The sequence below is a fragment of the Festucalex cinctus genome, chromosome 10 (assembly GCF_051991245.1).
Source record: "Festucalex cinctus isolate MCC-2025b chromosome 10, RoL_Fcin_1.0, whole genome shotgun sequence".
In the NCBI taxonomy this organism is placed as follows: domain Eukaryota; kingdom Metazoa; phylum Chordata; class Actinopteri; order Syngnathiformes; family Syngnathidae; genus Festucalex; species Festucalex cinctus.
Genome location: NC_135420.1, coordinates 22,615,718 through 22,629,938, shown reverse-complemented (window position 1 = coordinate 22,629,938; position 14,221 = coordinate 22,615,718). Strand labels below are relative to the sequence as shown.

At 39.9% G+C, this 14,221-nt stretch overlaps 1 protein-coding gene across 2 annotated transcripts in view; it reads right to left on the bottom strand.

Annotated features, from left to right (window-relative positions):
• Positions 1–2,613: 2,613 nt before the first annotated feature.
• plpp3 (phospholipid phosphatase 3) overlaps positions 2,614–14,221 on the bottom strand; it is a 37,054-nt gene continuing 25,446 nt past the window's right edge. For both annotated transcript variants that reach the window (XM_077534818.1, XM_077534817.1), the window contains exons 6-7: positions 12,002–12,178; positions 2,614–4,370 (exon numbers count right to left, since the gene is read on the bottom strand). In XM_077534818.1, coding sequence (XP_077390944.1) covers positions 4,242–4,370; positions 12,002–12,178 — 306 coding nt within the window. In that variant the 3' untranslated portion in view covers positions 2,614–4,241. The remainder of the gene's footprint in view (positions 4,371–12,001; positions 12,179–14,221) is intronic.

The following is a 14,221-nucleotide window of genomic DNA, read 5'->3' as shown; positions in this document are numbered from 1 at the left end:
CATTTTAAATACCTAATTTGAAAGGTGTACCAAATTTTGAAACTCTATTTGGAAACCATAACCCTACTTTAAAACCCTAATCCCCCATTTTAAACCCCATTTTGATAGCCTAACCCGACCTTGAAATCCCGACTGTCCTTTGAAACACTTCTTTTGAAGCCAAACCCTAATTTGAAACCCTACTTTGGAAACACTAACCTGCCTTTGAAATCCTACTTGGAAAACTCAACACCCCTTTAAACCCGACTTTGAAAACTCCCTTTTGAAATTCCAACCCTAACTTGAAACCCTACTCTGAAACCATAACCTGACATTAAAGCCCAACTTTTTAAAGCCCAATCCTCCTTTGAAACCAAACATTGAAACCCTAGCCCCCCTTTGAAACCCTCATTTTAAATCCCTACTTTGAAAGCTGAACCAAACTTTGAAACTCTACTTAGAAACCATAACCCGACTTCAAAAACCTATTTCAAAACCCTAATCCCCCATTTTAAACCCCATTTTGATAGCCTAACCCGACCTTGAAATCCCGACTGTCCTTTGAAACACTTCTTTTGAAGCCAAACCCTAATTTGAAACCCTACTTTGGAAACACTAACCTGCCTTTGAAATCCTACTTGGAAAACTCAACACCCCTTTAAACCCGACTTTGAAAACTCCCTTTTGAAATTCCAACCCTAACTTGAAACCCTACTCTGAAACCATAACCTGACATTAAAGCCCAACTTTTTAAAGCCCAATCCTCCTTTGAAACCAAACATTGAAACCCTAACCCCCCTTTGAAACCCTCATTTTAAATCCCTACTTTGAAAGCTGAACCAAACTTTGAAACTCTACTTAGAAACCATAACCCGACTTTGAAAACCTATTTCAAAACCCTAATCCCCCATTTTAAACCCCATTTTGATAGCCGTCCTTTGCAACACTACTTTTAAAGACTAACCCAACTTTGAAACCCTACTTAGAAGCCATAACCCTACTTCGAAACCCCAACACGACTTTAAACCCAATTTTGAAAACCCTAACCCCCTTTTGAAATTCCAACTTTGAAAACATAAGGATAACCAAACCCTACTTTTAAGCTTAACCCTCCTTTGAAACCCGACTTCGGACACCCCAATTTGAAACTCTACCCTCATTTGAAACCCTACTTTACTATATATTTGTAAATAAATGCAAACAGAGGCCACACAAACACACACAGCGTGCTGAGAGTGCCGAGAGATCCAATGAACGGATTGTGGCCCGAGCATGTTAGCGGGTGCCAGCTCGGCCGCTGCCAAAAAAACACGACCACAACACGGGCCTCTCTCCGGCTTGGCGCGGAGCCTGCCGGGCTATTACAGGCACGCATGGTTGAGTCCAGTCAGGCCCCGCCAGCTGTTCAGCAGGCGGCGTTTGGGTTCTGACTCCGCGCTTTCAAGCTGACCTCAGAGCAGCTGTCGACGAAAGGCCGCGCTGACGGGAAACACGATAACGTCAAACTCGGTCATCGTGTTACGTTTGAGGAAATATTTGTACGTTTGCTGTCAGTTCACGTACGTGATGAATCGCTGCAAGAAAGTTTGTCACTCCAGATTTTCTTTGCTCTGCGGTGGACGAAATGACACCACTGGCTTTGGTCACGATCACAAACCGTGAAGTGGTTTGCTTTGCTTTTTTTTTTCCCTTCTGAAAAGTTTTTCATCTTTCTGGTGCTACTTTCTTTGGACCTATTCATGGGGCCAAATACAACTCTTACATGTTTGTAAATGGGGAAGCCAAGTTGGCTTTTTTTTTTTTTTTTTTTTTTTAACTCTGCTGTATGCAGCCAGGTTAATATTATAAATGCGCCGATTCAGAAGGGAATGAGAATTGTAAAAAAAAAAAAATGCCCATTTTAAACTTCCACCGCCAAGCTGCGCGCATCTTTGGAAATACCAAAACAATGTCCAGCCTGCCCCTGCGCAGACTTAGACAGGCCTCGTATCAGGCTTGTACTCATAAAAAAAAAATGCAATTGAAATGCATTGCACATCATTTAAATAAAAATTGTATCTATCTTCTGCACAGCCTTGCACATTTAATTCAGTGATACTATCGTGTACCACTAGAGGGAGCTTGTGTAGCACCTGCTGGACTCGCAACACACTTTCAGAATCACTGCTTTACCCGATCCTGCATCAAATATCAAAACTGCAAAAATAAAGGATAAATAAATAAATAATAATATAAAAAATAGAATTTGAAAATATTTAATCCAAAAAACTTGAAATAATCAACAAAAAAACATAAAAAATACAAAAATAAATATATAAACAGAATTAAAGATTGATCAATCAATAAAAATGTTTTGCTCTCATATTTATTTATTTCATGTTGCGGAAAATTTCAGCAGGAAATATTCAAATGAAGGGGCGGCCCTAAATACGTTTTGGGTTGAACTATTTGCCTGTTACTCTTGAGTGTATTTATTTTCTTCAATTTAAGCACAGTGATAATATTCAAAAGGTCACAGTGGCTTATAATATAAAAGTATTATGAAAAAACCTGAATGTACAAATGTTTTTTTTTTTTTTTTAAAACAATGAAATGTTGAGTTCAGAATAGAATTTACAAAAGAACCCCCACAGGTGTGTTCATAATGAGCTTTTTATTTCAAAGCACATGTAGAAGAGCGAAGTACATTTTGCCGAAAAACAACAACATTGCCACTATTTCTTTTGTACAAAAGACAAATATGAGACAATACAAAAATACTAATATGGGATTGAATAGAAACTGTGGATGTATTTACTGGGTGCATATTACGAAACATTACTATGACAATCTACAATAGCTTGACTTGTCTACATACAAAAAAAAAAAAAGTGTCAGCTGTTGCTTTTCAAGCAGCATTTTGCAAAAAAAACACAGGTCTGTAATCATAGTGGATATATCTAAAACATGTACACAGTTACATCTTTTTTAGTGATCTATACATTATTTATATATATTTATATATATATATATATATAAAAAGGAAGAGAAAACAGCTTTGAGAGGCAATCGGACGGACTGTAACGATGATGATGTGCAGCAGTGTGCGTGCGAGAAGTGAAAAGGGGACAGTTAAACATATACCACAGGTTTTTGTAGAACCACGAGACACACACGCACACGCACGCACGCACACTTGCAGTGTGTATGTAAGAGGGCGATACACAAGGGGTTCATTCACAGCGCATAATGCTCTTACATCCGCACATATTCACAAAAATGTAGAAAACACACTGACACACATACATTGCCAAAAAGCGACTGGGATGTGTTAGAGCCCCTCCCTGCCAGCGGAATGAGCCCCAACCATACCCAACATGATGTGCCTGATTGGCTGTCAATCGCCCTGACCCCGCCCTGTTACCAATTCTTCCTGCATCAGAAGCCAATCAGAACGTCAACATTGGAGGGCGCACGGCACAGCCACGCCTCCCTCGCTACTCACAAAATGGAGATATTTGAAAATGGAAAGATTCGGGGTGAACCGAAAATGACAATTTGAATGTGAAATTTTAGTGAAAGTCAAATTAATTTCACTTGTAGTTGCATTTTAGGTTCAGCCCAATCCAAACATCCCAAACAGTTTGTAGATGCCGGGGGGCAGACAAGCCACCCAGCCACCCCAATTTGACCTACAATCTAAAGTAAATGCAACATCCCGGGTTTTAGGCCGCACTGAGCGCGCTCAGTAGAAAGCCCGCCGAGCGAGGCCGGCGTGACATTCAAAAACAGCGTCGCAGGGTTTCCGTTTTGACGCGCCAGGCAGCGAGTGGTGATCACGGTCAATGAACTTTTACAAAAAACAAACAAACAAACAAGAAAACAGTGCTTTAAATTACATTTTTCATCCTTCCTGTCGCTAAGGAAGTTGTTGCTGCCACTCCAAGGCCACAGAGACTTCAGAGAGTAAACATTGCTAGAATTCCTTCTCTCCCCTTTTGCAGGAAGTTTGTTTTCGTCTCTTCATTTTCATTATTTTGTTGTTTTATTACCTCTTTCGAGCTCCGCCTGTCGATTTCCCAATTTGTTTTTCTCGGATGTGGAAGTCAACTCGCCGAACCCGCCGCCCACCATCCGGGATGGGGTTCCTCCCAGAACGAGAGGGGTTGGAGGTGCGGTTGTTGAGATTGCCCTTTAGCTACATTCTACTGTCCGATGGGAGGTGAGCGGCGACGTGATTGGTCGCAGGAGGACGAGGAAGGAGGAATGCGCGGCGGTCGCCCTCACACCATGTTGTGGTGGTTGTTCCTCTCGATGATGTCGGACGAGGGCAGAAGCTCCTTCTTGATGGGCGACGGAGGGGACGGGGATGCCTTCAGCCTGGGCTTGAACAGGTCCGACACGTAGAACACCTGGTAAGGAGGATAAAGAAGATCTGTCAAACACGCTTTTATTATAGCTCATTTTTATTTCATTTTGAGTTGTCTGCAATTGCCTGGCAACCAGTCCAGGGTGTACCCCGCCTACTGCCCAAAGCCAGCTGAGATAGGCTCCAGCACCCCCCGCAACCCTTGAGAAATAAGCGGTCAAGAAAATGGATGGATGGATGGATTTTGAGCTATATTTTTTAAAATTTAGTTAGTTTTAACTAGTTTTCAGAGCGAGTTTGTTATTGTTATATGTGTTTGTGTTGTCAACAAACAATCTGCAAACAGTTTTCAACTTCACATGAATTTCTAAAACAAATGGATTATCATATTCATATAAATAACAAAAAATAAAAATAAAAATAAAATGTAACTATGAATTTAAAATTTTACCAAATAACTGAATAAGTGTTTGCTTCTTATTTAGGCAGCTTAATGAACCCTTAACCCCGAGCCTGCCCCCTGGTGGTTGGCTGATACCGGTGGAGAATATTTTTGATGAAACATGCAGTAAAGCCTACATTTGAAATGGAAATATTGCCAACAATCAGATTCAAAAGTTGTTGGATAGAATAAATTAAAATGTCCTTAAAATACTTTTATTGTCTTTTAAATATTATTTATTTATTTATTTATTTTTACAACTCTGTACGAAAGCTGCTACCCATAAAGTTTTAAAAACAATTTTTTTTTATATGAAGTTCTTAAAATTTCACTATTATCAAATTTAGTAGTTTCCTAATTAGATGATGTAGAATAAAACTGACATTAATAATTCTAAGCAATTTAAATTTACTTTAGCTGCTATTAAAAAACTGAAAGCACCTTAAATGTGATTAAATTAAAAGTATTGTGTGCATTTTAATAAACAGTTTTCAAGTCCATCACACACTTTGAGACACCATTTTGTAAGGTGCAAAACAATTAAGATAAACATTGTACATCTTGTCACTCAGCTCATATGCAAATATTAAGAATAGAAAAAGTCCCTAACCCTTTAAAAAAAAAAAAAAAAAAAAAAAAAAAAAAAAAAAAAAAAAAAAAGAATAGAAAAAGTCTTTTTCATCTGCAGGGGAGCTCAGAGTGCAAAAAGTCTCATTTGGAGCCCGAGCAGGTGACTAATCCGCCAGACGGGAAGTGACTTGAGCGCGGCTCACCCAAACATGAAATGAATATTCTGGCTAATCCGCAATTGCGCGACGCCATCCACCACCCTGGCCACAACTGGCCGTATGACGGAAGAGGAAAGAATGGCAGAGGAGAAATCTCTTCCTGCCATCAGGATGACATCATACAGGAAATGAGCCATCGGGGAGCAGGAAGTGTGGAAAGTAATTTGGACAAAAAAACACTAAATTAAACTTGTCCGTCACTCCTCGAACAATAACTCGCTCCAATTACGTCGTGACATTCACTGACCGTGTCATGACCTTTGAGAGTGACCTTCGCCAGGCGGATGACATCACACGTACAAAGCACACAGATGCCTTTATGCGGATAAAGGCCGTCTTTGTGTGTGCTGATGAGTTTGTGTGGCTTCATTGTAATGTATGTAATCAGTGTTGTGCAAATCGGGAGGGGGGGGTGAGAGCGGCCATCCCGCCCTCAATATTTTTTTGAGGGGGGCATGTATCATATAAAAATTGAGAGACCATATAAAACTAGAGCTGCGGGCAGGTATATATGGTCCTCGCAGCCCGGGCCACTTTGGGCTACTGGCACATTTGAAGCAGAATTTCTTTGAAAATGGCATAATAAACTTTACAGATGGAATTTATTTATTTATTTATTTATTTATTTATTTATTTATTTTGCCAGGTGTGATCAATGTGCAAAGCTCAATGAGTTTTGGTAAATGTTAAGATCCTCAAAAATCAGCGTCCTTTTTTATTTTGATCGTTCATTGTACTCATTGTACTTTATTGCTTTTATTGTCCATAGAGGCCATCAAAACAAAATAATAAAATAAAAAGTACATATGTATGGATAGGTCTGATGCCACTGAACATTTTGAGTGGTGGAAAGTAAAAGAATACTTATAAATAACTTAGTTATCACATTTACAATCAGTATCCAAATTTTGTACAAAATACCGTATGTGTGTTTTTTTTTTTTTTCATTTTTGCCTCAAGGGCTAGGTGGCGCTGTATTTATCACTGAATGTTGTCATAGAGATACCTTCAGCAGTAGCTGCTCGGGCCCTAAAAATCTTTTGAAAACACAGATTGATTTAATTAATTGATTATTTAAATACAATGACTAATAGGAAAGTAGTACAATAATTGATGTTAAGGGTAACTTTCTAAATCCAAAACTATAAACCATTTTTAACAGTATTATTGTAAGATGAGTTTGCAATTATATTAAATATTTTGTGGCTTTTTTTTTTTGTGGTACATTTGCTATCAATATAGGCAATTAAATACATTTAACTATTACTGGTGAGCTCAGACTCTATTACTGTAATTAGTGGCAAGTGGGTGGGCTCAAATGTCCCTTCCACCGCCCCCCCCCCGTCCACGAGACGTCATGGGAAATCATCGAGACACTTTTCCCATCGGAGGCAGCTGTGTTGCCAAAACCTACGAACTTTCACCCCCCCTGAACCTGTCACGGTAATGAACTTATCGCCATTTCCTGTGCAAACCGCGCGAGCCTCCTCATGTACAGCCGACTGTATGTGCTTGCGTGTGTGTTTGTGTGCGTGTGCGCGCGCAAGTGGCCTCGACTCGTGCGTCCGAACCACAATTGAAATGTCAGGGCTGACACATCAACGACGGCGAGTCACACAGGAAGTGAACGTGCAGCAACTGTGAGTCATTAGCGTTGTTTGCAATGGCGGCTGGGAGTCGTGATAATACATTTTCAATATTATACTGCATATATATTTGGGGGGTTAGTGGTTCTTCTTAATCATGTACTTGCCAAAAGAAACACAATGGCTCGTAAAGATTATCCTGAGTGCTTATCTTGTGGTGTGTGGTGTGTTAAATAAACAGTTGAGAGTGATTTTTCCTCTCTAATTAGCCAAGAAAACAGTTCGATCACCAGTCAGAGAGTAGAGTACACACATACCGATAAATGGGGCAAATTTGAACACCCTCCCACCCCGGCAATCAAAATCAGCAATTGTCAATCCTGATAATCAAGCCCTAAAAAATATGATCCTGAGCTATTATGCTGTGATAAGAAGAGTGATCTTTACTCTCCGGTTGGCTCGGAAAACTGTCAGGCCGACAATCGTGAAGCGGGGTACACACATGCTGATAATCATTTTCCCCTCATGCGATCAAAGCCAGGTAAGTAAAGCCTGATTTACGAATGTCACTCAATGATTATCCTGAGCGATTATCATCTGTTGTGAGCTGTGTTTAGAGTGACTTCTTCACTCCAGATTTTCTTAGAAAAAGGTCAGGCCAATAATCATAAAGCAGGGTATATACATACCAATAATCGGGTGAAATGTGAGAATTTTTCCCACCGTTGCGATCAAAATCAGCAAAGGCCCAATAATCGGGAATTTGATCGTTTTTCACCACATTCCAATCAAAGTCACTAACGGCGTCATGGTCAGCTGTTTCTAAAAAGATTATCTTGACTGATTATCCTCTGGTGTGAGCTGTGTTTAGAGTGACTTCTTTGTTCCAGATTTTCTTAGAAAATGGACAGGCCAATAATCATAAAGCAGGGTACATTCATACCAATAATCAGGTGAAACGTGAGCATTTTTCCCACCCTTGCGATCAAAATCAGCAAAGGCCCAAAAATCGTGAATTTGTTCGTTTTTCACCACTTCCCAATCAAAGTCACTTATGGTCGGATGTTTCTGAAAGATTATCTTGAGAGATTATCCTCCGGGTGTGAGAGGTTAAGAGTGATTTTTCATCTCCAATTTGCTGGAAAAATATTTGATATGATATGACTCATACTTGATAATATGAGTCTTTTCCCCACTTGTGATCAAATTTAACAAAGGCCCGATTATCGGGTGTTGCTATAAATATGATACTGAGTAATTGTGGTGTGGGGTGTGTTTGGTGCGATTTTTCCTCCCCTTATTTACTCGGAAAACATTACGGCCGACAATCGTAAAGCTCAGCACAACCATTACGATAATCGGGCTGAATTTCAGCATTTCTCCCTCTCTGTAACATGATTATCCTGAGTGATTATCCTGTGGTGTGGGTTTTTTTAATCCAACAGTTGAACTTGATTAAGATATGAAAAACAGTATGTATGTGTAATGACGTGTCCCTGTGTGCGTTGTGTTTCTTCTTCTTCTTCTTCTTCTTCTTCTTCTTCTTCTCCCCCCCCCCATGCAATCGCTGACCCGCCGTCTCAACAGCGGCGACAATGAACTCTGACAAAACAAACGACGCAGCTTTCTCCCCGCCAGCTGCTTCCTGCTGGATGTGCTCCTCTCGACCTTGCTTGGCCCGCGCGTCGAAAAGTGGGTCAGCCCGTCTGATAGGAAGTGCCAGGTAAGCTGCGCCGGCCGCTTCCTGTTTTTGGATTTCGCCACCGTTCTCACAAGCTGGAGCAAATTTGTAAGCCTGCTCTGTTACTTAGCATTAAGAAAATTTGTTTTAGAAAGCCACTGGTTAATTAATCATCATCAAAAAGTCAGACATCATTCGTCATCGAATGAAGGGCCCAGACGTGTGCATGAACGCATCCTGACAAGCGGTGTGAATGTGTCCACACTTGCTCTGAGTTTTTTTTCTTTTAATTTACTGCCTCTTGATGACGGGGTTAAAGAGGTAAGTGTCGCCACAGGGGTGCAATAAAATCAACTCCGCCTTGTTTAGTCTGAGTGGTTTCTGTTTAGGAAGACACTGACACTTTCCAACAATTTGTACTATGGACCTTGTTGTTGTTGTTTTTTTTTTTTTTTGTTTTTTTTTTTGGAGGGGACACTTGTTCAAATAGACAGGTTACTTGTCATTAAAGTTGAGTTAAAAAAAAATCACAACAGCTAGTTAATAGTTAATAGCTAGTTAATTAGCTAAACTTCTTATTACTTGTGTTAGGAAGAGCAAAAAAATGACTTTATTCACCCTTTTAAATCTTTCACAGGTGTCAAAATAATAATAATAATAATAATAATAATAATAATAATAATAAATAAAAAATAAAAAATAATTTATTCACCATTTAATTTTTTTTCACATGTGCCATAATAATAATAATAATAATAATGATAATAATAATAATAATAATAATAATAATAATAACAATGGAGGTTAACAGTTTGAAATGTATTAGGTGTAGCTTCCATTGTGTTCCACATTGAAACCACATTAAAGCCTGTTGAGACATACGGTAATATAATTACATCATTATAGCTTCCATCCTTCCATTTAATTTTCTATAGCAATCACATTCTGACCAAATGATCACATTATGTCTGCGCAGACATTAAACCACATCACACGTCGGACCAATCACTTGGTGTATATTCCCGGTGGGATGCGGCCTCGCTTCTGTGGATGTGGACCGTCTTCAAATCGATGTCATCAACCGCAAAAATCACGCGTGCGCTCCGTGACCTTCTGCTACACTTCAAGCTGACGTTATTTTGACGAGCCGGCTCGTGTTTTGCTTCGCTCCAGAGTCAAAATAAATAACGAGGGAGCCGCGCTGCCATGTTTTGATGCGCCACATTTCTGGGAGGATTTATTTCCTCTCATTCGCCGACGCTGCGATAGATAGTATAGATATCTGAACAATCTACTGAAGTACAATTATGAAATATTGGTAGTGCGTCACTTCCCGTCACTGCAGAATTAGCACCATGGGCCTTTAAAGCTAACTTCATTGCCTTGATCAACAGCAGGAGGCCTTTTGTGCCTAATTAGATTTTAATCAAGGGTGATGTTGTCCAGGAGCTGATTGAACCACAAGCATTGCCGCCTATTGTTACCGCAACAAACCGTGCTGGCACAGGGGCCGACCTCGTACCATGTAGCCCGTCGTGCCAAGCTCCGTCTTGGCGCCACAACTCCCCTCTTGCGAATTTTTTATGAATCTAATCCCTTGCGCCGTGCACGAAGGTAGGTTTTGGCTGTGTGTGTGTTAATACTTCTTCCCGGAGGCAGCCAAGGGGCCACTGTGCCAAAAAAAGAAAAAGAAAAAAAAATCCCCAAAACTGAAATAATTAACAGCTTCATTCCTGTCTCAGAGTCTTATCGTCTCTCTTTTTCCTCTCCTCAGTTTTGGCTCCATCTCACCCTCCTACATGATGATAATGATGATGATGAAAATCATCTTGGGGCATTATTCACCCTTTCGCCAAGAGACAAAATCCCCCCCCCCACCACACACACATCAGCAAACAAGCTCCATGAAATGTGTTCTTCATTAAAGGGAATCATGTTCCCACTGCTTGCTGCTTTCCATTTGTGGCCAAGCGGCACAGAAGCCGCACAGGAGAGCAACGTGGAGGTAATGTAGGCTATGTTGCTGTGATTGATGTGAATTCATAGTGATTCAAGCAATTATATATATCTTAGTTCATTTTTTTACACTGCACTAACTAAAATTCAATCAATACTAAGAATCTCAAATCCCTTTTGTTCTTTGTCGGCCAAGATATTGCTACCTATATTGAGGAGCGGTCATACCATTAGGCAAGCACGGTCACTTGCCTGAGGCCCCGAGATTTCAAGTGCACCTAAACGTCTCATAAAAAAGATCAATAGAGTTTTCTTTTAATTAAAGTAGTGTAGTGCTGTTTTTGTATCAATTTCCGTGCTTAAAAACAGATCAATAATGTTTACTGCAGGGATGGGCAAATAGCGGTTCACATTCGAGTGATTAATTTGCAATAAATAAATACATGAATAAATACAATTTAAGATTTTTTTTTTTTTTTTTTTTTTTACAAAGCCAGAAAATCTGTCAAAAATGGCTGATAAATGTTCACTAAATACTCTTCCACCATAAGAAAAACAAACAAAAAAAAAAAAAAACAGGGTTAAAGGGGGGGAAAAAATACCGTAATAAAACAAAACAAAACAAAACAAAACAAAAATAAAACAAAAAAAACAAAAAAAAAACATTGGTGGGTGCTTCGACTGTAGTTTTAGATTGTAATATCACTATTCACCACTAGATGCCTGACATGGCTTACGCTTACACCGAACATTACTGTATACTGCCCTACATTACAACATGAGTAGGCCTATTTATTTTTGTTTTAATTTGGAATGATACACAGGACAAACATAGTACCCCAATAATATTAAAATTTTGTGTGAGTTGATTTTAGTGAAAAAATTGCACACAATGTGTTCAGCAGTTTTGTGCCATCCTTGAATGGTCATTTTTATGCAAGAGAGCCCATTGCTCTGGGGGGGGGAAAATAAATAAAAAAATCTCATGCCATGGACTATTCCAACTTCTTACTGTGCATGTGCAGACTTGATTTGGGAAGAGGGCATAGAAAATAGTTCTTACATTTGACCTCTTTATACAGACAAATGAACTTATTTAAATGTAGCCATACAATTTTAAGATATTTTGCCTCATAAATTTTACAGTAACATGATGTATTGACAAGAGTATTATTTTCTAATTATTATACAAGTACAAATATAACGTGTATGGACACTCACTATGCAGTAGGCCACCAGGGCTCCCTGCACGAATCCCGCCAGCACGTCGGTGGGGTGGTGCTTGTGGTCGGAGATGCGCGACAGCCCGGTGTAGAACGCCATCATCAGCAGGGTGAACTGCAGCAGCGGGCGCAGGAGACGGGCGCCGCGCCACGTGAACCGGGACTGCAGGTAGAACTGTAAGAAAGAGCAACAGCATGATCAAGTAACGTTACAGATGAATGGCCTTTGCTGATACTTTTTTTGCATTTCACTTTCAAAAATAGTTCACTATTTTTCCACTTTTACAATGTAAACTTTGATTCGGGATTTTCTTCTGTAATCACAGTAAACGAATCCCATTGGTTTCTAAACTAACAAATTTATACAACAAACATGAATATTCATGCCCAAATATGTAAATTATAAAAGTAACCTTAAGCCGCTGCTTTCCGTAGGCATAAAAAGTAGGATTACTACAATGACGTTTTAGGGCCACGTATAAATTATTTATTTATTTTTTTGGTAATATTCAGAGAAAAAAAAAACCTCACAAACTTTATAAAGTCGCAAATTTGCGGGGGGGGGGGGGGGGGGGGGAAACATGACAAATGCACAGCGCATAACAATGATTACAGATGATGACGTAATTTTTTTTTTTAAACTAGCCTGTGCTGATGTGCAATACTTCCTGTTTCGTACTTTTTCTAACGAAATAAAATAAAAACGGAAATGCTTTTTTTTTTTTTTTTAAGAAATCTAACTTAAAGTATATTTTATGTTTACAAAACTAACTAAAACTAACTATAATGATAGTAAAAATGTCCTTTGTTATCATCTTTGGTAATTAATTTAATGCATGAGCATTTGGGGATGATTTTAAATGTGATTTTAAGTATATTTATTTTAATATTAACCAGAATAAGGATGATTGAAAATGTGTCACATGCAAGTGATGTCATCTAGCAGCAGCCAATAGACAAGCACCTTCAGATGACATCACTCGCCTTGTGGTTTTTGAATATTGCACACAAGCAATACACATAACAAAAATAATAATACTAAAACTACTAACTAAAACTAAACAAAAACTAAGCATTTATTAAATATAACTAAAACTAATAAAAACTAACAAAAACAACCGTGAAAACTAATTAAAACTCAAAAAAAAAAAAAAAAAAAAAACTAACTAAAATGAAAAAATTCCCAAACTATAATAACCCTGAAATAGAGTTATTAATTCCACAAAAAAAGTCTGCAAAATAACTGGACCGCAAACCTGGAACACGTGTTGGAGGCGCGATTACTGTACGAGTAATTGTGTACTTAAAGAACTCTCCATACACAAGATTTGGGCTTTTCTTGAGCGCAAATTTCCAACAGACTGTCATCATTGGCAGCACGACTGCTTCAACTCGCTTTTCTCTGTTGACGTGTAGCCACGGCTGCGGTCGCACACCCGCTCGCCATGTATTCTCGCATCGTCTTTCTCACCCTGCACCTGCACGCATGGGCCAACTTATTGTGGGTGCGAGAAGTCTAGACCGAATCAAAGTGGAGAGCTTCACACACTCAACTGCCCGTGACCTGGACGGGGTCCGTTTCATGGCTGTAACACGGCAGCTGTAAAAACATCAGCATTAGAGGGAGAGAAAAAAAAACAGAACCGCAGAAACGTACGCTCTGACGTACACCGTTTTCAATGATTTTGCTCCTGAATTGACGTAAGATCTCAAGGAGGTTCTGGGTCACGATTTTACCGCCGCATTCCCACATATACCGAAAATGCTAAGTGGTGAAGTCAGACGAGGTGCCTCTGACATCCTCTCGTTTACCCTTTACTTCCTGTTTCTCACAGAAGTGGGGCAAAGCCTCCGCCAAGGTCTGCCCGGCCCAAAAAGCCTGACGTGTGCGCGTCTTATAATCAGTCACGCTAACAATATCTGCAGAAAGCCGCTGCCGCCTCCACGCTGAGCGAGAGTCCCGGTAGGCGTAGGCGACAAGCTCCTGCCCGTTTCCTCTCGGACACTCTATCATTGTTACTTTTGCTGCGTTTCGGAAAGAGAGGAAGGGGATCCCTCCCATCCCTCCCGCTCCTGTCGGGGATTGTTTAGACTGCAGACTTCCTGTGCGGAGGTTCTCAGGTAGTCGGGGCGAGGACGAGGCAGCCGCAGAAAGCTTGGCAAGCCCTCGGCTGACATCCTAAACCTCTCGACTCAAAGGGCAATTTGTTGAGGGCCG